Raw genomic sequence first — 23,896 nt, 5'->3', positions numbered from 1 at the left:
GTCCGTGTCCCTCCCCTTGAGCCTGGGCAAGACCTTTGTGACCACCTTGACCCATGCAGTCTGGTGGGAATAACACTATGTGACTTCTGGGGCTAGGTCTTCAAACACCACGTGTCCACCTTGTCTTTTGAGGTCACCGTAGAACCCAGGCGCCATGCTTCCAGGAAGCATGGGGTGCATGGAGAGGCTGTGGGTAGGTATGCTGTCTCACAGGCCCAGATGAGGCCCCGGCCAACAGCCAGCAACAACCACGAAAGATGCGAGAGAGGAAGCCCTCAAGACCACACCTGTCAGTGTCCACGGTGACCACGGGCAGGAAAGATCCCCAGTGCAAACCACCTAGATGAGCCCAGGCAATCCTCTGGATTGCAAGGTCTGATAATATAATTTGTTGTTATTTGAAGTCATTAAGGTTATGCAGCAAGAGATAAACAGACATGCAAACTCCACGCAACCCCTTTTGGAAAGGGTGAGGGTATCTTCATCCTCAGAGGAAAAAGGTGGCCCGTTTTCCGGCTTTGCGGGAGCTGGATGTAAACGGAGGGCATGCTGGGAGCCGGGCCTGTACACCTTCCTCCTAGCACCTCCTCTCAGTGTGTGGCAACCCTTTCGGCTCATCTTCCCACTTTCCAAGTTGGAGCACGGGCTCTGGCTTCCTGAGCACTGTAGAGGAGCTGAGTCATGCCGCTGGAAGGGGGGACACAAGCCTCCTGCTGGGGACCTTGACCACTGGGAAACAGAGACACCTGGAGCAGGAGGTACCTGCGGAGGAAAACCCCTCATATCTCCCCCCTATAGACACACTGGCAGTTCCCTCCTGTGGGATTGCCACCAGGTGCTGGAATACACCAAGTCAGGATACGGGAAAGAGAGGTGAAGTCAGTAACACTCAGGACTGGCAAGGATTATGTAAAAATGTAACAGTTACTCTTGGTGGGAAGAGAGGGGAAAAAGGAACTCTCACGTTTACTCTTCATTCAGAGAATCCGCATTGTGGGATTCTATCCCCATTGCCTAAGCCCCTCGACAGGCACCCACTGCCCACGTGGGGCAGTAGCGGGGATACATCCTGGCAATCAAAAATTAATGAGAGTTCCACAAGATTGCGTGGATTTCATAAGGTGTTGAGTGAAAAACAGAAAAGTGCATATAAGATTCCCATTAAATAGTAATAACCACCACAGATCCAAATGCTACATGACTGTGCAACGGCGTGTATCTGTGCTTGATTCACATGTGATCACATTTGAGTGTGGAGAAAAACCTGGAAAGAACTATTTATTACGGTAAGGAAGAGGGTGTGGGGGCAGAGGGGATGCGGACAGAAAGAACTCGGCCAACATGGGAAAGAAAATCTTAAACGCTCTATCAAAGGAGTATGAGCATGTGTGTGTACCGTACAGATTATGTGTCAATTTTTTTTAATGTACAAATGTAAAACCTAAACGGTAGGAAAACACAAAGCGTGTCTCGGCTTGGGAGAACGCATGCCTTTACGGCTGCGGAAGAGCAAGAAAATCAGCGCTGACGGGACGCCGCATCCTGCAGCAGGCGCTGCGCTCTCCTGCCCAACCTCCGAGGAGCCTCCGCGGCCAGGGACTAGCAGGCAGGGCGCAGGCGCGGTCCTCGAAGGTGGGGTGGAGGAGTGGCCGGGCGCGGCAGGTCCCCGCCCTCCGGGACCTGGTGTAGGCGCGTGCGGGAAAGTCCGGGGAGGTCTCGGGCGGGGGGGGGGGGGGTGAGCGTTAAAACCGCCCCCGCAACAAACCCGAAGGGGCGCGGCCGGGGGATCCTTCTCCCTGCCGGTCTCCACCTCTGGCAGCCGTGGGACAGCGCCCCAAAACGCCCGCGGGCACAGCGCTCTTGCCCAGGTCAGCACCGCCCAAGACTCCCGCGGCCGGAAGTAGGGCAAGCGGGGCCGCCTGGCACCCTAGTGCTCCGAGGCCGGAAGTGGGGCGTTCGGCCGCCGGAAACCGCAGGCCGCCGGGAGGGCGGAAGTGAGGGTCAGAGCCGCCGGGAACTGTAGTTTTGCGGGGGGCGGAAGCGTGGCTAGCGGCCGGGCGACATGGCGGGCCTGGAGCTGCTGTCGGATCAGGGCTACCGGGTAGACGGACGGCGCGCCGGGGAGCTGCGCAAGATCCAGGCGCGGATGGGCGTGTTCGCGCAGGCCGACGGCTCGGCCTACATCGAGCAAGGCAACACCAAGGCGCTGGCGGTGGTCTACGGGCCGCACGAGGCGAGTGGGCGTGCGCGAGCTGGGCGGGGTGCGCGGGGCCTCCAGGCTGAGCTGAAGATGCCGAGGCGACAGCCGGCGCGCGCCGCGTCCACCCAGCCCATCTTCAGGGCCGCCGCCGCTCGCTCGGCTCCAGAGCCAAAGTCCTGGCAGCGTGGTGCACCGTGGTCCCCGCCTTCCTCACCGGCCTCTCTCCCCTCCGCCCTGCCCTCCTCTTTGCTCTTCCTCAAAGCGCCCCGCGCTCTCCCGCGTTCGCGTCCTCTCTCTGCTCTCTACTCTGACGTCATCCCCGGGGTGACGCCTCCCCAGACCGCCTTCCTCACGTGGCAAGCCCCCTCCCCTACAACCACACACTTCCCTGCCTTTCGGTAATCGGTCACTTCAGACGGCAGTGTAACTCCGTGAGGACAGGGACTTTATTTTTTTCTTTTCTTTTTATTTTTTAAAACATTTTTTTAACGTTTATTTATTTTTGAGACAGAGAGACAGAGCATGGACGGGGGAGGGGCAGAGAGAGAGGGAGACAGAATCGGAAGCAGGCTCCAGGCTCTGAGCCATGAGCCCAGAGCCCGACGCAGGGCTCGAACTCGCGGACCGCGAGATCGTGACCTGAGCTGAAGTCGGACGCTCAACCGACTGAGCCACCCAGGCGCCCCGAAGGGACTTGTCTCCGTTGCTGGAGAAGGGAAGACGACTGGGGTGGAAACAAACACGGCACGTCTGCAGAGTGGAAAGGCTGCTGGTGGGAGGTGGGGGATTACTCAAAGTGAGATTGAGGGCTTTCTAGGAAGGTGAGAACTCACCGCTTCGCAGACCAGGGAAAGTATTTATGATTTTGTGTCACACGTGATGGGGAAGCTTTGGGAAGGCAGTACCATATGTGAGCGTGTAGAGGAGACAAAGTCAGACTTGATACTTGTGAATATACCGGCCCTGGCTACAAATGGAGAATGGGCTGGGAGGGGATGAGGCGAGGAGGGAAACGGGGAGACCTGAGGGGGGACGATGGCTTAGAGATGGGCCAAGTGGCCCTCCTGTGGGGCGTTTGAAGGTAAAGTAGCTGTGTTGTTGAGATGTTGGAAGGAGGAGGAGGGGTGGGAAGGAGCCTGAGGTCCGGGGCCTGAGCTAGAGGAAGGTGTAGTGCGAGCTGGCAGGAGTGAGGCTGGCTCATGTGTCCTTCCTCCCCCAGATCCGGGGCTCCCGGGCACGAGCCCTGCCTGACAGGGCCCTGGTGAACTGTCAGTATAGTTCTGCGACCTTCAGCACGGGCGAACGCAAGCGGCGACCACATGGGGACCGTAAGTCTTGCGAGATGGGCCTGCAGCTGCGTCAGACCTTCGAGGCGGCCATCCTTACACAGCTGCACCCACGCTCCCAGATCGATATCTATGTGCAGGTGAGCAGGCAGCAGCTATCCGCCTGGGGAGGGAGAGGGATGGGGTGGGGGTTGGGAGCCCGCGGTCAAGAGCCTGATACACTGATGCCGCTGGTGGGCGCGGTTCCTGCAGGTGCTGCAGGCCGACGGTGGGACCTACGCAGCTTGCGTGAATGCAGCCACGCTGGCAGTGCTGGACGCCGGGATACCCATGCGGGACTTCGTGTGCGCCTGCTCGGCTGGCTTTGTGGACAGCACGGCCCTGGCGGACCTCAGCCACGTGGAGGAGGCAGCTGGTGGCCCCCAGCTTGCCCTGGCCCTGCTGCCAGCCTCAGGCCAGCTTGCACTGCTTGAAATGGACGCCAGGCTGCACGAAGACCACCTGGAGCAGGTGCTGGAGGCTGCTGCCCGGGCTGCCCGTGACGTGCACACCCTGCTGGACCGTGTGGTTCGGCAGCATGTACGGGAGGCCTCCATTTTGCTAGGGGACTGAGCGTCTGGCCCCCCGGGCCCGGAATAAAACTCACACACAGTGCGCTGTACTTTGATCGCCCCATAGCACTTCCACACCCTCCCAGCCTGGCTTGGTACTTGCTCCGGGGGTGGGGGGGTGGGGGGGAAAGGGGACCATCTCCCACACATGAAATACATACTTCCTGCAACCTCAAGATTCAAACCCTGAAGAAGAAGGTGGGGGGGAGTGTGTCCGTGGATGAAGAGCAATTGTGCCAGGCAGGGTTCAAGGCAGCTAAGCATGGCCTGTAATGGCCAAGCCAATAGACTCTGGAGTCTGTTTTCACCCCCGCACATCCGAGGCCCTGAGTTCAACAAGGGCTGAGGGAGAATTCAAGCTGGCTCTGGGAACCCACCATGGAGATGTGGGGGCCGTGTCTCACATCGTCTTGACTATGGCTTGGACTGAATGGCCCCTTTCAACCTAGGAGCCCTTTGGGCCTAGTTAGTCTCAGGCTCCAAAAGTAACAATAGATACATGTTGTCTAACGGGGTCTTCTCTACAAACACACACACACACACACACACACACACACGCATGTGCGCACCTGCCTGAGCACTGATCACCAGCCCCTGCAGCTCTCCCCCAGGGGCTGCTTCTCCCTTAATGTCTCTGGCATCTCTTGATCTGAATAGGAGTGCCCCCCACTTTCTACTCCACATGTCCCAGCTCCTTTGAAACCCATTTTGGCCAACGGTACTATCTGCACCTTCCTCCCTGTGGTCGTCTGGCCCTGATGACCTCGGTGCTGGACTCACTGATTTCACTTCTGCGTTCACCGCCATTTTTGACCGACATCCACAGAAACGAATCAGCCAATGCCTTGGCTTCGCGGTCCACGGAAGCCCTCTTCCTGTCTACCCACCCAGGCATTCGGACCTGTCACTGCCAGCAGCCTCCGTGCTCTGCGGTTTTCCTCCCTCCCGCCCTATTCATCCCCTCTCTGGTTCTGCAAATCGGAGCTTTCTCGCTGCCCCCGGCCAGCAGCCAGCGGTCTCCACTGCTTTGCTCTCGCGTGGTGTACACCTCCTGCCACTTCCCCTGGAGACCGCTCTCCGGCCCGCCCGACTACCGCTTCCGTTCCGCGCATGCGCGGCGGCGCGTTGGCCTTCGGGAGCGGAAGTGCGTGCGGGCGCGCCGGTTCCCGTCCGGCAGGCGCGAGGCGCCGGGCCCCGGGGCTGCAGCCGGCCGGGGGAGCGCGGTCCCGGAGCCGCCCCTTCCCGCCATGGGCCTCCTGTCGGACCCGGTGCGCCGGCGCGCCCTCGCCCGCCTCGTGCTGCGCCTCAACGCGCCGCTCTGGTAAGGGCGGGGCCCGGGGAACCCGGCGCTGCGGCCGCCGGCGGCCCCTCCGGCTGCTAGCGCCAGTCGCGTCGTTCCCGCCGGCATCGCTCGGGGCAGGAGGCCCGGGGCTCAGCTCTCCCGTCCGACGTCCCGGGTGCCCGGACTCCAGGGCCAGGTCCCTCACACACGCCCCCGCCACCCCCGGTGCAGAGGTGGAGGCCACGGGCCGCGGTGTCAGAACCCCCTAACGCTCCGGCGGTCTCCTCCGTCCCCTCTCCCTGCAGCGTGCTGAGCTACGTGGCGGGTATCGCCTGGTTTCTGGCGCTGGCTTTTCCGCCCCTGACCCAGCGCACATACATGTCGGAGAACGCCATGGGCTCCACCATGGTGGAGGAGCAGTTTGCGGGCGGAGAGCGTGCCCGAGGCTTCGCCCGAGACTTCGCTGCCCACCGCAGGAAGACGGGGTGAGCGGTAGAGCTGTGGGTCTGGAGGAAACAGTGGTGGTCAAAGTCAGGGAGCTCTTAAAGGTTCTCTTTGTGCCTCCAGGGCTCTGCCAGTGGCCTGGCTGGAGCGGACGATGCGGTCAGTGGGGCTGGAGGTCTACACGCAGAGTTTCTCCCGGAAACTGCCCTTTCCTGATGAGACCCGCGAACGCTATGTACTGTGGGGGAGAGGATGTGTCTGGGACCAAAAAAGACCTTGAGAGGGTGGCTTGGGACTGGGAAGCTCAGTGGTGCCAGGTCCTGGGACCCAGGAAATTCCTAACGGGCATCCTAGGGCGAAAAGGGGAGAGGTTTCAGCACTCTAGGGTGGGGTGGTGCTGAGGCTTCCCCGCCAATACTGCATACAGATGGTGGCCGGTACCAACGTGTATGGCATCCTGCGGGCCCCACGCGCCGCCAGCACCGAATCCCTGGTGCTCACTGTACCCTGCGGCCCCGACTCTACCAACAGCCAGGCTGTGGGGCTGCTGCTGGCGCTTGCTGCACACTTTCGGGGTGAGGCTCCGGGGCTACTGCTGGCAAGGGAGGGTTCGGCCTCTGTACCAGGCCTTGCTGACCAGCTTCTGGTCCTCAGGGCAGATTTACTGGGCCAAAGACATCATCTTCCTGGTGACAGAGCAGGACCTTCTGGGCACTGAGGCTTGGCTTGAGGCCTACCACGACACCAACGTCACCGGTGGGTGCTCTTGCCCTGCCCCGCCCCTCTCTCAGGGCCACTGTACGCGCCAGCCCTCTGTTGGCACCTCATTCACCTGCTCCTACAGGCATGCAGTCATCCCCTCTGCAGGGCCGGGCTGGGGCCATCCAGGCAGCCCTGGCCCTGGAGCTCAGTAGCGACGTGGTCACCAGCCTTGATGTGGCCGTGGAGGGGCTCAACGGGCAGCTGCCCAATCTCGATCTGCTCAACCTCTTCCAGACTTTCTGTCAGAAAGGGGGACTGCTGTGTACTCTGCAGGGCAAGGTAAGGGGGCTGCCTGCCTGGGCGGCCTGGGACCTGTGTGGGGGTCATCTGACCTCGTCCCCAAACCCTCTAAGCTGCAGCCCCAGGACCGGACATCGGTAGACGGGCCGCTGCAGGGTCTGCAGACACTCCTGCTCATGACTCTGCAGCAGGCCTCTGGCCGCCCCCATGGCGCTCACGGCCTCTTCCTGCGCTACCGTGTGGAGGCCCTGACCGTACGTGGCATCAATAGCTTCCGACAGCATAAGTATGACTTAGTGGCAGTGGGCAAGTAAGTGGCTTCTGGTCCTCCCCCCTTCCTTGCTTAGGGGGGCGAGGGGGTGCTGGGGGGTCCGGCTGGCCCTGACGCTGCGCCACGCCGGCAGGGCCCTAGAGGGCATGTTCCGCAAGCTCAACCACCTTCTGGAGCGCCTGCACCAGTCCTTCTTCTTCTACGTGCTCCCCGCGCTCTCGCGCTTCGTCTCCATCGGCCTCTACATGCCCGCTGCTGGCTTTTTGCTCTTGGTCCTTGGTCTCAAGATATCCTCTGACGGGCGGCCAGCCTCGGGTCCCCTCCACTCTAGGCTGGGAGAGCCCGTGGTCCTTGGAGTGGGGGAGTGGGATGGGCCCTGGGGCCCCCGCTGGGCAGATCCCATCACAGCTCTTGTCAGGGTCCTTGACTAGACCACGCTCTGGAACTGTGGATGCAGTTGCATGAGGCCGGAGCGGGCCCTCAGGAGGCTGGGGGCGCCTCTGGACCTGGTCCTCCCCTCCCTCCGGCACAGGTGATGGCCCCCCCCCCTCCTGCTGGGGAGGGCTCCTGGGGTTCCGGTGATTGGTACTGCTGCCACTCAGTCTCCACTGGTGGGGTGTTGGTGAGGATCCTTGGGGCCCCCCTGGCCCTAAGGCCCAGGTCCCAAGTGTCCATGTGCCCTTGCAGAGCGTGGGGCTGGCCTCGCTTGTGGCTCCCTTGCTGATCTCACAGGCCATGGGCCTGGCCCTCTACGTCCTGCCAGTGCTGGGCCAACACGTGGCTACCCAGCACTTCCCCGTGGCCGAGGCCGAGGCCGTGGTGCTGACGCTGCTGGCCATCTATGCGGCCGGCCTGGCCCTTCCACACAGCACCCACCGGTGAGCAGCCGGGCCGGCCGGGCGGGGACAGAGGGTACCCTGGACACACAGGCAGCTGCCTCCGAGCCCCTTGTCTTGCAGGGTGATGAGCGCACAGGCCCCAGACAGAGGCTGGATGGCACTGAAGCTAGTGGCTCTCATCTACCTGGCACTACAGTTGGCCTGCATTGCCCTCACCAATTTCTCGCTGGGCTTCCTACTGGCCGCCACCATGGTGCCCGCTGCCGCGCTCACCCACCCCTGTGGGCCCCGGTACGTGCCGGTCAGCCCCCGTCACAGAACTCCACACGAGGTGCCCTGCCCCCAACCCGGGGCCTGTGCTCCTCACCACGGAGCCCAGCCCGACCCTGCCTCTCCCCCCAGGCCGCTGTATGCCGCCCTGCTGGTGCTGACGAGCCCCGCGGCCACTCTCCTGGGGTGCTTGTTCCTCTGGCGGGAGCTGCAGGAGGCCCCGCTGTCGCTGGCCGAAGGCTGGCAGCTCTTCCTGGCGGCGCTGGCGCAGGGCGTGCTGGACCACCACACCTACGGCGCCCTGCTCTTTCCGCTCTTGGCTCTGGGCCTCTATCCCTGCTGGCTGCTCTTCTGGAACGTGCTCTTCTGGAAGTGACATGTGGCTGTCCTGTGGTACAGACCGGGGTGGGGACTCCCCAAGCACCCGGTGTTCTCTTTTTGGGAAATAAACAGGTGTTTTGTTTTCAGCTGCTGTTAGGGCTCGTGGCCCACTGTCTGCTGTCCTTTTGGAGCTCCTAGGCACGTGGGTAAAAAGCTCTGTCTGAGGGCCTGGCATTCCCACATACCTCCTTCCTGGAGGGCACTGCCCTGGTCCACTTGCTGCTGGCAGGAATGAGGGCCCCAGCAGCCACATCAGCCTCCAAGGAGAGCCTCGGATGGACACTGGGCTTGGCATCTGGAAATGGCACGTGTAGACCCTGCCCTGGCCCCAGCCCCATGAGCATTATGGGAGCTCCGTGCGTATCACAGTGGGAGGCAGGGTGCCGGGTAGGAGGAAACGCTGTGGTGGGTATGGCTTGGGGCCTGGTGGGATCTGAAGTGCCCAGAGACCACACTGCTCTGTCTTCAGCACTGGAGTTGAAGGCGCAAAAGGGCTTAAGCTGGAGCCCTGCAGAAAAGCCCTGGGGCATGGGGAATGGCACCCGCCCAGCTTCCCTGGAGCCAACTGGCCCAGGCCAGCCACCCGTGAGAGGCAGGGCCGAGGTGGAGCGGTAGAGCCCCACCCGGCATCGCCTAGGAGCAGGCGGGCCACATAGCGAGACCCCTGAAAGGAACTGGAATGTCTACTGTCCATTCTGGAGGGGAGAAAAGCAAAATGTTGCTTTTCAGGGTCACATCAGGTCAAGAGGCAACTCCTCGAGGGCCAGGGCACCCCTGCCAGCACCTGATGTGGCGGCTAGACCAGTCAGCCTCCTACCGGCCTCAGTGTGGAAGGAAGGCAGAGCTGCCCCGCCTGGGGAGTCCGCTCAGGACCCGTGGCCCTTCGGTGTCACACCCAGAACGGTGGGTCTGGGAGGAAGCTCTAGCCCCCAGACCCAACCCTCTGTGGGTCACTGCTGGCTCTCTGCTGAGGGGGCCACGTGCTCTCTGTCCAGCATTGTTGGGGGTGGGGGTGCAGCATGGGCGTTGGAGACCCCACTGGGGCCAGCAGCCTGTCTTTGCCCACTGTTCCCAAGTCCGGCCGGAACCTCTGGTCCCTTCAATGTTGAACAAACTGTTCTGCCCCGCCTCCCCCGGGGCTGGGAAGAGACTTGCAGCCCCCAGCCTCCCAGCGTGCCTCCCAGGCTGGCTTCTGTCAACCCTGTGCTCGGATAAGTCACAGGACAAGAGTCCTCCTGTCTTCTAAGACACACAAAAACCTCTGTTTTGCCTTGGTCTGTTGTCTCTCTCTTTGTGAGCTAGTATCCCTTCCAAAGGATTCCAGAATCCCTCCCAAGCCTTTTCCCCATGCTTTGGCCTTGATCAGTCACTTAAAGCACAAATCATGAAAATCTATTAAATCAGGGAACACACAAGTGGGGGCAGAAGCACAGAGATCATCTCAACTGTATTCTGAACTTGTGCAGAACTCTTTGTACAAAAAATTCTGAGACCATGGGAATGACAGAGTTGGTTTGTCAGGAAAGCAGGATTTCTATTCTGATTTTCAGCAATGTCACCTGTACAATACATTTCTTAAAACAAGGAAATGTTAGGCTGTGGAAATGTAGGTCAGGCGTATAGCGGTGAGTATAGGTCATACATAAGCGCTCTACTTGATGGGGTGGTAGGGCCTGTACCTTGAACCCAGTATCTGTTCTCTGGAGTCATACAGCCCAATTTTGAATCCTGTGCTTTGAGGTGTGGCCACATGACTATGCTGTGGCCAGCAGGATAAACACAAGCTTCCAGGGTGAACACCAAGCAAAGACCTCACCCAGAGAGACTGGCCCTCTGAGCCCCATCCTTTCTCTTGCCCACAGGGACGTGGAACTGATGGTTGGAACGTGAATTGTGTCTAGGACATGAGGTCCAGCCCGTGTCGAGAATGGATGGAGAGGAGCAGGGACTCCCTGGGCTTCACACAGCCCTGGGTTGCTAAACTGGGCTTCATCTACTAGAAAGGGAAACAGACTTGTACCGTGTGTAAGCCACTGTCATTTGGAGTTTTCTGACACTCAGATCTAGTTCCAACCAATACAAGAGGGACCATTGCTGAGCCCAGCTCACGTGAGGACTCAGGAGGGTGTCCGCTGGGTGAATTTGGGAGTATTTCACTATTGTGTTGATAATCAGTACTTAATAGCGCATACTCCTTTGTTGCTTGCTTTCTAGGCCCCAGAACAGAAGTGTCATGGTGGGGGGGGGGGGGGGGCAGGGACACTGTCTTATTTCCTGCTACTTTTCCAGCTCAGGGCCAGATACACGTAGAATGTTCATCTGTATTTGTTGAATGAAGGGAAATCAGAGGGAGACGACCTGGAGGTCCAGAAGGAGGCTCCAGGGGGCAGACCTGACGGCTTCCGCAGGGGCTAGAGGATCGCCTGTGCTGGGAGGTGGGGTGAGCACAGGAGGGTGAGGTGAAGGCCCCAGCGGGCAGGCCGCCCTCCACCCACTTAACACCCGGCAGCCTCCCCACAACCGGGCTCCGTGCGGATGCGCTACTTGGCCCCGGGACGCCTCTAGCGACTCACCTCGGTGCCCCAGACTTCCTGTGCTCTTCTCAAGCCATTTGCCTGGTTACCCCCACTCCCCCCGAGGCTCCAGTGTAGACAACCTGGGGACCGCTCTGGACACCATTGTCCCAAACTGCTTCTGCAAGCCCCAGCTGCCTTCATACCCCCGCTCAGGTCCTGTCTCCTGCTTCCTGCCAGGCCCCAGTGTGTCACCTCTGCCTCCCGAATGTGCGGTGGTCACCTCTAAGTCACAGTATTCAACCTGAACACCTCCCACCCCACATACACCTTCTCCCCTAGCACGCTCGCCCAGGCCTGGACCCAGGGTCAACCTAGTCTCTCTTCAGGGGATGCCCATCACCCCCAGGATAGAACCAGACTCCCCACCTTGGTCTCCAAGGCCCGTGCTTGCTCCTTCTCAACATTGTCCTTGCCCCAAAAAGCAACCTGTACCCTACTTCTCTCCTTCCAGCCCCGACACCATTAATCTACTTTCGAATTCCAGATTTGCCTAATCTGCACTTTAATATGAATGCCCTCATACATATGTGTCACAACTTCCTTTTTATGGCCAAATAACGTTCCATGTAATGGACATGCCACACTCTACCCATTTATCAGTTGACGGACATTTGGATTATTTCCTCTTTTTGGCTGTTATGAACAATGTGCCTATCAACAGTCACGAACAAGTTTTTGTGTGGACATATGTTTTCTCTTGGGCATACACCTAGAAGTGGCATTTGGAGCTCTAAATTTTCTTCTTAGCACTGCTTTTGATACATCCCGTATGTTTTGTTTTTATCACCTCATTTTCTAATTTTTCCTGTGATTTCTTTAACTGGTTATTTAGCAATATGTTAGGGGAGCTTCAGTGGCTCAGTTGGTTGAGTATTCGACTTTGGCTCAGGTCATGATCTCACAGTTTTTAGGTATGAGCCCCACATCAGGCTCACTGCTCTCAGTGCAGAGCCCTCTTTGGATCCTCTGCCCCCCCCCCTCAAAAATAAATAGAACATTAAAAGTAATATGTAACTTTCACATATTTATGAATTCCCCAAATTTCTGTTACTTTTTTTTTTTTTTTAATTTTTTTTTTTTCAACGTTTATTTATTTTTGGGACAGAGAGAGACAGAGCATGAACGGGGGAGGGGCAGAGAGAGAGGGAGACACAGAATCGGAAACAGGCTCCAGGCTCTGAGCCATCAGGCCAGAGCCCGACGCGGGGCTCGAACTCGCGGACCGCTAGATCGTGACCTGGCTGAAGTCGGACGCTTAACCGACTGCGCCACCCAGGCGCCCCCTGTTACTGACTTTTAATTTCATTCTGTTGTGGTGAGAAAACGTATTTTGTATGATTTTACTACTTTTAGATTTACTGGGTAGCTCAGTTGGTTAAGCGCCTGATCTTGATTTAGGCTCAGGTCATAATCTCAGGCTTCCTAACGTGAAGTCCTGTGTCGGGCTCTGTGCTGACATAGGGGAGCCTGCTTGGGATTCTCTCTCTCCCTCCCTCTCTGCCCCTTCCCTGCTCATTCTCTCTCTCTCAAAATAAACAAACATTAAAAAATTAGACTGGTTTTATTTTCTAACATATGGTCTGTCCTGAAGAATGTTTCATATGCACTTGAGAAGAATATGTACTCTTCTGCTGGAAGAGTGGTTCATTGATGTTTAAGTCTAGTCGGCATTGTTCAGTTTTTCAACTCTTCTTTCTTTGCTGAGCTTCTGTCTAGTTCTGTCAATTACTGAAAGTGGAATATTGAAGTCTCCAATTATTATTGTTAAATTGCCTACTTCTCCTTTCCATTCTGTCAACTTTTGCTTCGTGTATTTCGGGGCGCTGTTAGGCAAACATACCTTTACAATTGTTAGGTCTTCTTGAGGAGTTGGTCCTTTTTTCATTATGAAATGTCCTTCTTTATTTCTAGTATCAATTTGTGTCTTAAAGTCTATACTATTTGATATTCGTATAGCCACTCCAGCTCTCTTTTGATTACTGTTGGTATGGTATATCTTTTTCCACATTTTTACTTTCTACTTGTGTCTTTGATTCTAAAGTTTGTTTCTTGGGGTGCCTGGGTGGCTCAGTTGGTTAAGCATCTGACTCTTGATTTCAGCTCAGGTCTTGATCTCACAGTCATGAGTTCAAGCCCCGCATTGGGCTCTGTGCTGGGCACAAAGCCTACTTAAAATAATAATAATAACAATAAATAATAGAGTTTGTTTCTTACAGGGGTGCCTGGGTGGCTCAGTCAGTTAAGCATCCAACTCTTGATTTCAGCTCAGGACATGATTTCATGGTTCATGAGATCGAGCCCCGAGTCCAGCTCCATGCTGACAGCATGGAGCCTGCTCAGGATTCTCTCTCTCCCTCTTTCTCTACCCCTCCTGCTCCAGTGCATGCGTATGTGCACACTCTCTCTTAAATTAAAAAGAAATAAAGGTTGTTTCTTACAGACACCATAGAGTTGTGTGTGTGTGTGTGTGTGTGTATAAAATCCATTATGACAATCTCTGCCTTGAAATTGGAGACTTTAATCCATTTACATTTATTATTTTTTTAAGATTGTATTTTTAGGTAAACTCTACACCCAGGGTGGGTCTCCAACCCTCAATCCCAAGATCAAGAGTCGCATACTGCCACCAACTGAGCCTCCCAGGTGCCCCTGGTAGGTTTACTCTTTCAGCACTTGGAATATGTCATTCTACTGCCTTTTGACCTCCATGGTTTCTGATGTGAAATAGGTAATTTTATTGGGGATCACTTGTATGTGATGAATCACTTCTCTTTTGCTGCTCTCAAGAGTCTTTTTCTTTGGCTTTCAACAATTTATGATGTGTCTAAGTATGGATCCTTTTTAGTTTATCCTACTTAGAGTTCACTGAACTTCCTAGATGTGCAGATTCATGTTTTTCATCAAATTTAGGAACTTTTCAGGCATTATTTTTTCAGATATTCTTTCTGCCCCTTTCTCTTCTCTGTTCCTGAGAATTATGCATAGGTTGGTATGCTTACTGGTGTCCTACAGGCCTTTCATTTTTAATGTTGTGATTTTGGAAATCAGATGCCAGGTTTTGTTGTTGCTGCTTGTAGTAGTTGAACTCGTGTAGTGGTTTTTCTGAACTTGTTCTGTCTAGTCTGTAATGTCATGTGTAGCCACTAAAGTTCCTATGCTCAGCTGATGATCGGACAGAGATTTTCTTAAATGCCTAAAATCCATAAACTTCCCAGTCTTTCCCAAATAGCTCTGTGTACTTGTTGGGGCATATGCCTTTCAGCACTAAAGCCCCCTGTTTGCAACTGTCTGAGGCTCCACTTCCCTTTGTGCAGAGCCTCAAGGCCAGCCAGAGGTAAGCATTTGATGCTTTTTCAGGTCTTTCATGAGCCTGTGCACACCCTATTTATGTTTGTGACCTTCTATATTCCAGAAATATGTAGGGCTTTTGAACATCCCTGTGGACATTGTATTCCCCAGCTCTTCCTTTTAAGCTTTTTGGTTACTCTATTATCAGGTGCAGCTGTTATCCATTGCCCCCGGCAGCTCTGAAATTACAACTTGCCTGCAACTGCCTTCAGCAAACATCCTCAGGGCATAGACCATTGGCCCCAGGCAAGCTGAGTGAGCTTTGTAAGAGGGGTCTTCCAGGGAGCCCTCAGACAAGTTAAATCATGGCAATTATTTGCAAGGAAGGTGTTCTGCTCCCTCTACAGGATTATGTCTCCCTGCTCCATTCTACCAGGAATGTGGGCTGTAATTTCCAGGTTACCACTGGGCTGGAGAGTAGACTTAACCAGAACACCGCAAAACTCACTGTTCTTACCGAGATTCAGTTTTCTTCAATAAACACTGTCGGGATGCTGCACTCCTGTGATTAACTTCCAGAGTTCTGAAAAAGTTGACTCCCACAACTTCTGCTAGTCTTTTCCTTGCTTTTAGAGGGGGAAGGGGATGCAGATTTTCCGAGGTCCTTACTCCTCCATTCTCAATGAAGGCCGACCGTAATTTTTTGAGGGACCCTTGGCTGTCATAGTCACGGCTCCTGCATCTGACAGTTTCTGGGTAATAATAAGTGCCTAATAAATCCTTGTCAAACCCCTGCTCAGCCTGAAGAACCGCCACCACAACCCACGCGTGTGGGCCGGGCCGGGTGGGGGACAGCAGCCCGGAGGCCCCAGCCTTCCGGCACTGCTCACGCTCCACCGGAGTGGGGACCCTGACCGGGGCGAAAGAGACCGCGGCAGTGGGCCGCGAGACCCCCACCCCACCTTGCTGATTGGCCCCGGCAGGCCGCCCCTTCGCTCTGGGGGTCTGTAGGCGCTGCGACACGGATGGCCACCGCGCCAGGTCTGGAAATATTGCTGGACGAAAGTGAGCGATGGCCTCGAAGATGCCGTGGACGCCGGACTGAGGGGCCCGAGCGTAAAGGACTAAGCACCGCCGAGGCCGGAAGAACCGCGTCCGGGCAGCGGACAGGCCGAGAAAGCAGGTGCCGCCCGCAGGAAGACACCACGGGTTCCCACCCTACTTCCGGTTTCCACGACTACCTGAAGGACAGGCCCCGGCCCGCCCCTGCCCTCCCAGGCTCTCGCGACGTTTGGGCTCCCGTGGCGCCGCAGGGGCCGACGGGAGCAGCGGCCGCGCTGAAGAGGGCCGACATGGCGGCGGCGGCGGCTTCGCTTCGCGGGGCGGTGCTGGGCCCGCGGGGCGCGGGGCTGCCGGGCGCGCGGGCCCGGAGTTTGCTGTGCGGCGCGCGGCCCTGCCAGCTCCCGCTGCGGACGCCACAGGTGAGCGCTGGCCGCGGCCCCGGCCGCCGTGTGGCCCCGCAGCCCCTGAAGGTCACGGCGGGGAGGCTCTGGGCGCGGGCCCGGCAGCGAGGGAGCGGCCTCCGCCACCCGGCGCCCCCGCCGGACCTCCGCCGCCTGCCGATATGGGGCGCCGGGGAGCAGGACCAGGCGCCCACTCCCCCGACCAGAGGAGGCGCCGGGTACCGAGCGTGGGGGGCGGCGGGGCGGGCTCGCTGCCGGCTCGGGGCCGGGGGCTTTCTCCGGGGGGCGCGCCCAGGCCCGCTCCCGCTCCGGCCTTCCAGACGGCCTGCGTCCTGAAGTGACCTCAGCCTGACCTCGGACCGCGGCTTGTGACCTTGGCCTGCCCCGGCACCCTTGCTTTACATCGACCTCATCCCCAGCCCCGGATCCAAAACCATGCCTTGCGCCCCCTCCTCGGGGCCGAATCACGGTCGAGGAGCCGGCAGTGGGCTGGAGCGGGGTGGGCAGTGGTGCTCCGCAGGAGCTGGCGGGTGCGGGTGGATGGATGGGGAGAGGCAGGCGCTGAGAGTCAGATCCCCAGGTAGGGCCGGGTGGTGTTCTGGCAGGCGCTGAGCGGGGCTCTTGCAGGCAGTGTCCTTGTCGTCGAAGGCCGGTCTGTCCCGGGGCCGGAAAGTGATGCTCTCAGCGTTGGGCATGCTGGCGGCAGGGGGTGCAGGGCTAGCCGTGGCTCTGCATTCGGCCGTGAGCGCCAGTGACCTGGAGCTGCACCCCCCCAGCTATCCGTGGTCCCACCGTGGCTTCCTGTCTTCCCTGGACCACACCAGGTGTGCCGCCGGCTGACTGGGGTGGTTTCTGGGCGGTCTGGTGGGGCGGAGGCCCTGGCGCCCCTAACCCTATCCCTTTCTTTAGTATCCGGAGGGGTTTCCAGGTGTATAAGCAGGTGTGCTCCTCCTGCCACAGCATGGACTACGTGGCCTACCGCCACCTGGTGGGTGTCTGCTACACAGAAGATGAAGCTAAGGCGCTCGCAGAAGAGGTGTGGGCCTGGGGATGAGGAGGACCCCGGGGATTGGGGCTCCGGCTGCGGTGGACGGCAGGGCTGTGACGGGGCTCTTGGTGGCAGGTGGAGGTTCAGGACGGCCCCAACGAGGATGGGGAGATGTTCATGCGGCCAGGGAAGCTGTCTGACTACTTCCCCAAGCCCTACCCCAACCCTGAGGCCGCTCGAGCAGCCAACAACGGAGCACTGCCCCCTGACCTCAGCTACATCGTGCGAGCTAGGTACGCTGGCTGCCTGCAGGGCGGTGTGGGGAGGGGGCAGGAAAGTCCACCTTGTGCCAGGGCTGAGGAGGCATGGATCTGGTCCCAGGCACGGTGGTGAGGACTACGTCTTCTCCCTGCTAACCGGCTACTGCGAGCCGCCCACCGGTGTGTCATTGCGAGAAGGTCTCTATTTCAACCCCTACTTTCCTGGCCAGGCCATCGGCATGGCTCCTCCCATCTACACTGAGGTCTTGGAGTATGACGATGGTGAGCAGCCCCCACCCTGGGGGTGGACAAGCCGGGTCTTCCTTTTTCCACTGCCAGGGATGCTTTCTGTGTCATGCACAGAAAGAGGTCGTGCACTCTTCTTGGCTCCAGCACCGAGCCAGCTTACGGGCAGCCTTCGCAACCCCGTCTAGCCCAGGCCCCTGCGTGCTGGGGGGAGGGGGGGGTCCCATTGGTTTTGAAGCCTTGGTCTGGACCCCATCTCAGCTGCATGGAGGAGATTGCTCTAGGGCTGTACCAGGTTGGGGAGGGACCCCCAAGGGCAGCCCTTAACACTTATTCTTGGCTCAGGCACCCCAGCTACCATGTCCCAGGTAGCCAAGGATGTGTGTACCTTCCTGCGCTGGGCATCCGAGCCAGAGCATGACCATCGCAAACGCATGGGGCTCAAGGTGAAATGGCCGGGCGTGGGAGAGGGGCTGGGAAATGGGCTGGGGTCCTTTCTGCCTCCTCCTCCTGAGCCTGCCTCATCCCCAGATGTTGATGATGATGGGCTTGCTATTGCCTCTGGTCTATGCCATGAAGCGGCATAAGTGGTCAGTCCTGAAGAGCCGGAAGCTGGCATATCGGCCACCCAAGTGACCCTGCCCAACGTCTGCTTGCCGTCTTGCCTGAACAGGCCCGCAAGCCAAGGAGCCACCCTGGACCTGTTCAGGCCTCAGCTGGCCCGCTTGGCCAAGCTCCTCTTTCTTCGGGACAAGAGGGAAAGGGGCAAGAGACCAGGTTCTAGCTCCAGATCCTTCAGCCCCCATCATGGAAATAAATTAAGTTTCTCAACACACGTTTGAGCTATTGTGTGATGGGAGCACACGTTTGCAGGGGACTCTGGGACTAAGACCTTTGCTCTCGAGCTCTCAGGGTTGTCCCATGCAGTGTGACCGACACTGCCGTGTACAGGCTGGGGACCGGGAGGTGGCAGGCAGCACTGGAGGTGGGGAAGGGAGGCAGCCGGCAGCGGTGCTAAGGAGGCAGAGCTAGGCAGAGGCCACCCAGAGTGCGCTCCTGATCTCTTGGCTGGACAACTGGAGGGGGCAGGGTAGAGGTGTTCTGGGACAGCACCTCCTGGCAACCCACAGGGCGGCTGGGGTGAGTCTGGGTCAGACAAACGAGGCAAGCGGTAGGAGCAGGCTGTGAGGGCAAGGGGAGGGTGGCGGTGGCAGCACTCGGGTCCTAGCTTCCCCAGGAGGGAACGGGAGGAGGATCCTGGCTGGAACAGCCTAAGACTGGTGGCCACTGGGAAGGGCAAGAGCCAGGTGGAAGCAAGGAGAGGGTGTGCCTGAGGGTTTCCGGGTGGACAGCAGGAGGCATGGCCAGGTGTTAGGGAGGGGGCTCTGTGTGCCCTTGGGTTCCGGGAAGAGATCTCAGCCCCATGTGTTTCCGGGATCTCTGGGATCTGGAGGCTAAGTATAGTCACCTGGGCCTGGTTGGGTTGTCCCACCAGCTGACGACCAGGCCCTGCCTCTGCCAAGTTGAGTCCCAAGGGGGCGATGCCCACACTCCGTCCTCCCAGCAGATCGATCCGCACAAAGGCACAGGGAAGGGGTACTCAGCCGGCTCAGAAGTGCCTTTAATGACTCCCGATTGTGGCCCCTCCACAACCCTGGCTTGACCCCTAGCAAGCAGTCAGCAAAGGTCTCCTGAGAGTTTTAGGAGGGGGTCCAGGGACCTTGAGCCTGGAGGGACAGGGCCATCCTCTCTCCTTGTGACCTGGGGGTGAGGGAAAGATAAGTCATTCTGCTTGTCCTATCCCCCTGCCCATCCCCCTCCCTTCCTCGGCCTCTGGTACCTTTGCCAGCGGGGTGGAAACTGCAGGAAGGGGGTCCCAAGTGCAGGGCTTCTGGGTGCTGCACATCTCACAGCCGGGTCGGCTGGGAGCATTGATGAACGTGCAGGAAGGGCAGGACCAGCCAGGCTGTGGAGGTGGGGAAATCGTTGCTGCTTACCCTTTCCTTCTGGTGCCCAGAGAATCCCAGGCCCAGGGTGCCCAGTCCCTCACCTACCTGAAGGGGGCTGGGGAGGCTGGAGGTGGCTGGCAGAGGAGCTCTGGGCTGCCCCAGTGACTGAGGAAACAGGCGACTTAGTTCCCCATCCATCTTCTGGGGACGCTGAGGGCTGCGTCCTGTGGAAGGGGAGGTGGGGCTCAGGGGCGTGTCGGGCTGCGCCTCCCCTCCTCATCCCATCCACACCAAGGACTGACCTGGGGCTTCTCGCGGGGCTGAGAGCAGGTAGAGGAAAGCGGGGTCCCCATCCCGCTGGACCCCGTAGGAAGCGAGGCTGCACTCGGGCACACACAGGCGCCGCCCAATGACCCAGCGCTGCACAGCTGGTGGGAAGCCAAACTCCGAGAACACCTGGGGCCGGAGCATCAAGGCAGCGTCACTCGAAGGCCCCTTGCCCCGCACAGGGCTCCCCCCGACCCCATGCTTACCTGCTCCTGGAGGGTCGCAATGGTGCAGTGGGGGTGAACGTGCAGTGAGACGTGGGCAGAGGACGCGGCGTCCTCAACTGTCACCTGTAGCCTGGGCCAGAGTATAGGTCAGGAGGGAGGACGGGGACCCGGGAGGGCTAGGGATGGCAGGGTAAAGAAGACCTCACCTGATGGGGCCAGGAGGGAAGCAGGCCTCCTGGAGCTGGACACTCAGAGCCACATGGTGTCGGGCCAGGGTGGCCGCTGCTTGGGCTGCCCCCTTCTCGTCCCCACCCTCGATGGCTTGGGCCAGGCGCCCCACCAGCTCTTCTGCAGGGAGAGACAAAAAGCCATCAGGGCTGAGCACAGACTGCTGCTTCCAACCCCCTCCAGCCACCTGCCTTTACCTTTCTCCGTCAAGTCTCCAGGGCTCCAGCAAAGATCCACCTTGGGTTGTGGGGCCCGGAGTGTGGGCACTCCAGGGGGACTGGGCGGGGAAACAGGGCACGTTTCTAGGCCCAGGGCTTGGGGCAGGCTGCCTAGGAGGGAAGATGAGGGCTGGGCTGGGGTCTCCTGTGACTCGGCCCCCCAAGCCGAGTTACTCACCCAGGCCTCTGCTGACCAGGTTTCCGGGACTTTTGCCACCTCCTAGCTCACAGCCCATTCCCTGGCGTTTGGCCACACATTAAGCCAGGCCTCCCCCCACCCAATCCTGGCCCTCAAAAACCCCTAAAAGGTTCCTACCAACTCCTCTCAGAGCTGAAGCTGCACTTGGCTTTTCCTTGCTCTGGAATGCTTCTGCATGCTTCTACTGTCTAGCCTCACCTATGCCCCTCCTCCAAAGAAGCCAGGCCACTTCCCTTGGCCTCTACATGCCCTCTAAGCCAGCCAGGGATGCTCCCTTGGCCTCACTGCGGAACCAAAACAGGTCCTCAGAAGCCTGCCCCTTCTTGCTCACCAGGAGGCCTGCAATCAGGTAGTCTCTTGGTGCGCTCAGGGACACCCCTCCTCTCAACTGGCTCTACCACCAGCACAGAACACCTCGGGCTGCTCCCATCCCCAGAAAACCCCCTGGGCCACTGCCTGGCGGGGCACCTGTGTCTCCCCTTACCTTCCTCCTGAGGCCCAGCCTACCTGTCCTGCAGCTCCTGTGACGACCTCAGGCCCTCAGTGTTCTGAGCTATCTGCCCACTGTGATGAACAGGACCCCTGAGCACCCGGGACCAGGCCTGGCCCAGCCTTGACCTAGTCCCAAAGATCACACACACATACACACACAACACACACACTTGCCTCGGGACTTTGGTGCCTGCTGCTTCCTGGCCACGTGGGTGTGATCACACGAGGACCTTCGAGTTTCATTCAACCATCACCTTAATAAGACTTTCCCTGCCACCCAATTTTAAATTGCAAACCCCTCCCGGGGCACCTGGGTGGCTCTGTTGGTTAAGCATCTGACTCTCGATTTCGGCTCAGGACACAATCTCACAGGTTCACGAGTTTGATCCCTGTGTTGGGCTCTGTGCTAACAGTGTGGAGCCTGCTTGGGATTCTGTCTTTCTCTCTCTCAAATAAATAAACTTAAAAAAAAAAAAAAAAAGATGTGTGTAAATTGCAAACTCCTCTCTTCTATTCTTCCACCATCTGGCAGAATTTTACTTGTTTTCCAACTTAAGTGTTTTGACGCACAAGGTTACACTAGTACCAAGTATACACAGCGATTCCAGAAGCCTGTATGCTATGCTGTGTGCGCCACAAGTCTATGCTTACCAATGTTATATGTTCTCCTCTCTGGAAATTCAAGTCCCGAGAGGGCAGGAAGTCCAAGTCTCATTCATGCTAAGTCTCCAAGGCCTAACATGCTCAGCACAGAGCGGGTGCCAGGATGCACATCTGATGAACGAACGAACGAAGGACGTCTTTCTCCTTCTGCAAGTGCTGTGTTGTCTGGGCCCCTCTTACGTTGCATAGTAAGGTTCTTCTTTTCCCTCTGGCAGATCTTCTGACACATCTGCGGGCCCTTTCCTTTCCTTTCCTTGCTGCATTATCTACCCGTCAGACTCTCTCTTGCTTCTCTCTCCTGGTGACCTGGGTTGAACTTTTCTACTGCCAATCTTTACCTCTCCAGAGCCCCACCCCAGCCCAGATCCACCTGGTTCTTCTCCCCACAGATGTGTAAGAACCTAGCCACCCCCATTCCCTTCCACGTAGGTCCTCTGTCTGGGAGTTCCATAGTACCTTGTTTCTCCAGCTTTCTTTCTCAACCATGAATTCTTCCATTTAAAAGCCATGAAATCCGGCCAATTCCATCTCCTAAGCATCTCTGAAAACACCCTTCTCTCCAGCCCTATCTGCTACACCACCCTCACACAAAGGGAGGTCTCAACCAGTCTTTTACTTTTTTTTTTTTAATGTTTGTTTTTGAGAGCGAGAAAGAGAAAGTGCGCACGCAGGCGGGGGGGGGGGGGGGAGGAGGAGGGAGGGGGAGAGGGGGAGAGAGAGGGGGGGAGAGGGAAGGGGGGAGAGAGAGAGAGAGAGAGAGAGAGAGAGATACAAAATCCAAAGCAGGCTCCAGGCTCCGAGCTGTCAGCACAGAGCCCAATGCAGGGCTGGAACCCACGGACGTTGAGATCAGACCTGAGCCGAAGTCAGACACTTAACCGACAGGCGCCCCTCAACCAGTCTTCAGTAGCTCGAATCTGAACCTGTCACTCTCCACTGAGTACATTTCTATGCTCCTGATGCACTCCTCACCCAGACCCTGAGGGCCTGCCTGCTGGGCCTCCACATCTGTCTGCTACTCCAGGCTCCAGCTTTTCAAGCTTTCCAGCCTGTTCTCCTTTTCTCCACCTTCTCCCTCCTGGGAGCCTTCCCAGGACCCAAAAGGGGGTACGGTGGGCCCGGCTTTCCCCACTCCTTCCCCCATCCAGGCCTGGGGGGCTTGGGCTACTTTCGTTCTCTCCCAGCACTCGCAGTGCCCGGCCAAAAGGAGTCTTCGCTCCAGAGCACTAACCATTCTGTCCCTCCATGGTGGCACCTCGGACTAGAGCTGCCCACCGCTGAGCTTCCTGAGGGTTGAGGAAGTGCAGGCTGAGGGTCCCAGGCCCTCCTGGCGGGGGCTGCAGCTCATGCTGGCTGGGACCTCGGACCGTGTAGGAAACTGACTCCAAGGGCCACTCCAAACTGACCTGAGGAAGGGGAGAGTGCGGGCTCAGTGCCTCCCGCCAGCACACCCTGCATGATGACCAAAGGAGCACGACGTAACATTTACAGGCCACGTGCCCCGTCCTAAGACCCTTACTCCTATCACCTTAGGAAGCCCTCACAGAACTCCTATAAAGATAGGTAGCGGAGCATTTACCCCCACTTTGCAGGCGAGGAAACGGCAACAAGGGAAAGAGAACTGCTCAAGGGCACAAAGCTGTCTAGCGGAGGGGACTGGCCCAGGGCCCCGCGCCCCCGCCGCCCCCACTCACCGCGCCGGGTCCCGAGCCCAGCAGCTCCAGCCGGAAACGCCCGGGCCGCTCGGGGTCCGCGCTCAGCTGCAGCCTGCGCAGCTGTGCCTCGGCGTCCGGCCCCGCGCCCAGCGGCCTCACCGCGGCGTGCACAGCCAGGAGCACCGCGGCCGAGTCCGGGTCCGAGGCCGCCGCCGCGCCACCCGCAGGCGGCGCCATCTCCTGTCCGGCCACGGCCCCGACCCCCAAGCCCGCTTCCGTGGGCTCGGGCCCCTGAGCGCCTCCGCCGACCGGAAACTGGGGCCGCGAGCCTGGGGTTCCGGCCGTGGCCAGAGCGTCAGGGCCCGGCTCTGACCCTCCTGTCTTACCCAGGATGGACACGACCTAGAGGCTCGGCGGTCGGGGGCTGCAGCCGAACGGTCCGCGTCTACCCCCCGCGCCGGTCCGGGGCTAGACGCTATTCCCAGACTCCTTCCGAGACGCAGGTTGCCCGGCGGGCGGGCCCCGCGTTGGTCCGCCAGCCACTCCTGGGAAGGCGGGCTGACACCAGGGGCGGGATGAGCGAGGAGGCGC

The 23,896-nt window shown here is 58.6% G+C and overlaps 4 protein-coding genes across 6 annotated transcripts; 3 read left to right on the top strand and 1 right to left on the bottom strand.

Annotated features, from left to right (window-relative positions):
- Positions 1-1,800: 1,800 nt before the first annotated feature.
- EXOSC4 (exosome component 4) lies at positions 1,801-4,147 on the top strand. The gene is made up of 3 exons (XM_025922799.2): positions 1,801-2,233; positions 3,420-3,626; positions 3,739-4,147. Exons 1-3 carry the CDS (start codon positions 2,063-2,065, stop codon positions 4,096-4,098), a joined length of 738 nt encoding a protein of 245 aa, XP_025778584.1. The 5' UTR covers positions 1,801-2,062; the 3' UTR covers positions 4,099-4,147.
- Positions 4,148-5,231: 1,084 nt separating this feature from the next.
- Positions 5,232-8,672, top strand: GPAA1 (glycosylphosphatidylinositol anchor attachment 1). The gene is made up of 12 exons (XM_025922473.2): positions 5,232-5,418; positions 5,685-5,864; positions 5,947-6,058; positions 6,251-6,398; positions 6,478-6,579; positions 6,668-6,864; positions 6,939-7,135; positions 7,230-7,383; positions 7,533-7,628; positions 7,784-7,974; positions 8,056-8,226; positions 8,338-8,672. Exons 1-12 carry the CDS (start codon positions 5,345-5,347, stop codon positions 8,579-8,581), a joined length of 1,866 nt encoding a protein of 621 aa, XP_025778258.1. The 5' UTR covers positions 5,232-5,344; the 3' UTR covers positions 8,582-8,672.
- A 7,092-nt stretch (positions 8,673-15,764) lies between these two features.
- Positions 15,765-18,242, top strand: CYC1 (cytochrome c1). Its single transcript, XM_025922713.2, has 7 exons — positions 15,765-15,931; positions 16,541-16,737; positions 16,823-16,949; positions 17,037-17,194; positions 17,283-17,443; positions 17,753-17,853; positions 17,939-18,242. Exons 1-7 carry the CDS (start codon positions 15,803-15,805, stop codon positions 18,041-18,043), a joined length of 978 nt encoding a protein of 325 aa, XP_025778498.1. The 5' UTR covers positions 15,765-15,802; the 3' UTR covers positions 18,044-18,242.
- A 765-nt stretch (positions 18,243-19,007) lies between these two features.
- SHARPIN (SHANK associated RH domain interactor) lies at positions 19,008-23,834 on the bottom strand. 3 transcript variants are annotated; one of them, XM_086695645.1, is made up of 9 exons: positions 23,345-23,834; positions 22,882-23,056; positions 20,276-20,407; positions 20,057-20,198; positions 19,890-19,980; positions 19,659-19,812; positions 19,462-19,580; positions 19,248-19,373; positions 19,008-19,168 (listed from the first exon to the last, which is right to left on the bottom strand). In XM_086695645.1, exons 1-9 carry the CDS (start codon positions 23,540-23,542, stop codon positions 19,085-19,087), a joined length of 1,221 nt encoding a protein of 406 aa, XP_086551771.1. In that variant the 5' UTR covers positions 23,543-23,834; the 3' UTR covers positions 19,008-19,084. The 3 variants fall into 3 exon arrangements, with proteins under 3 accessions (XP_086551771.1, XP_086551772.1, XP_086551773.1); XM_086695646.1 differs by lacking the exon at positions 20,276-20,407; XM_086695647.1 differs by lacking the exon at positions 22,882-23,056 and having other exon boundaries at positions 19,890-19,973; positions 20,276-20,403.
- Between the last annotated feature and the right edge of the window lie 62 nt (positions 23,835-23,896).

This window comes from Puma concolor, chromosome F2, assembly GCF_028749965.1.
Source record: "Puma concolor isolate L17-30 chromosome F2, mPumCon1.1.hap2, whole genome shotgun sequence".
In the NCBI taxonomy this organism is placed as follows: Eukaryota; Metazoa; Chordata; class Mammalia; order Carnivora; family Felidae; genus Puma; species Puma concolor.
This window is presented reverse-complemented; position numbering and strand designations above follow the sequence as displayed.

Coding starts and splice junctions, on each gene's coding strand:
- EXOSC4 (XM_025922799.2), top strand. CDS start 2,063: ATGGCGGGCCTGGAGCTGCTGTCGGATCAGGGCTACCGGGTAGACGGA. Junction 2,234..3,419: donor TGGTCTACGGGCCGCACGAG/GCGAGTGGGCGT, acceptor TTCCTCCCCCAG/ATCCGGGGCTCCCGGGCACG. Junction 3,627..3,738: donor AGATCGATATCTATGTGCAG/GTGAGCAGGCAG, acceptor CGGTTCCTGCAG/GTGCTGCAGGCCGACGGTGG.
- GPAA1 (XM_025922473.2), top strand. CDS start 5,345: ATGGGCCTCCTGTCGGACCCGGTGCGCCGGCGCGCCCTCGCCCGCCTC. Junction 6,059..6,250: donor ATGAGACCCGCGAACGCTAT/GTACTGTGGGGG, acceptor TACTGCATACAG/ATGGTGGCCGGTACCAACGT. Junction 6,399..6,477: donor GCTTGCTGCACACTTTCGGG/GTGAGGCTCCGG, acceptor TCTGGTCCTCAG/GGCAGATTTACTGGGCCAAA.
- CYC1 (XM_025922713.2), top strand. CDS start 15,803: ATGGCGGCGGCGGCGGCTTCGCTTCGCGGGGCGGTGCTGGGCCCGCGG. Junction 17,195..17,282: donor AGCTACATCGTGCGAGCTAG/GTACGCTGGCTG, acceptor ATCTGGTCCCAG/GCACGGTGGTGAGGACTACG. Junction 17,854..17,938: donor GCAAACGCATGGGGCTCAAG/GTGAAATGGCCG, acceptor CCTCATCCCCAG/ATGTTGATGATGATGGGCTT.
- SHARPIN (XM_086695645.1), bottom strand. CDS start 23,542: ATGGCGCCGCCTGCGGGTGGCGCGGCGGCGGCCTCGGACCCGGACTCG. Junction 19,981..20,056: donor TTCCCTCCTGGCCCCATCAG/GTGAGGTCTTCT, acceptor ACTCTGGCCCAG/GCTACAGGTGACAGTTGAGG. Junction 19,169..19,247: donor TTTCCACCCCGCTGGCAAAG/GTACCAGAGGCC, acceptor CCTCACCCCCAG/GTCACAAGGAGAGAGGATGG.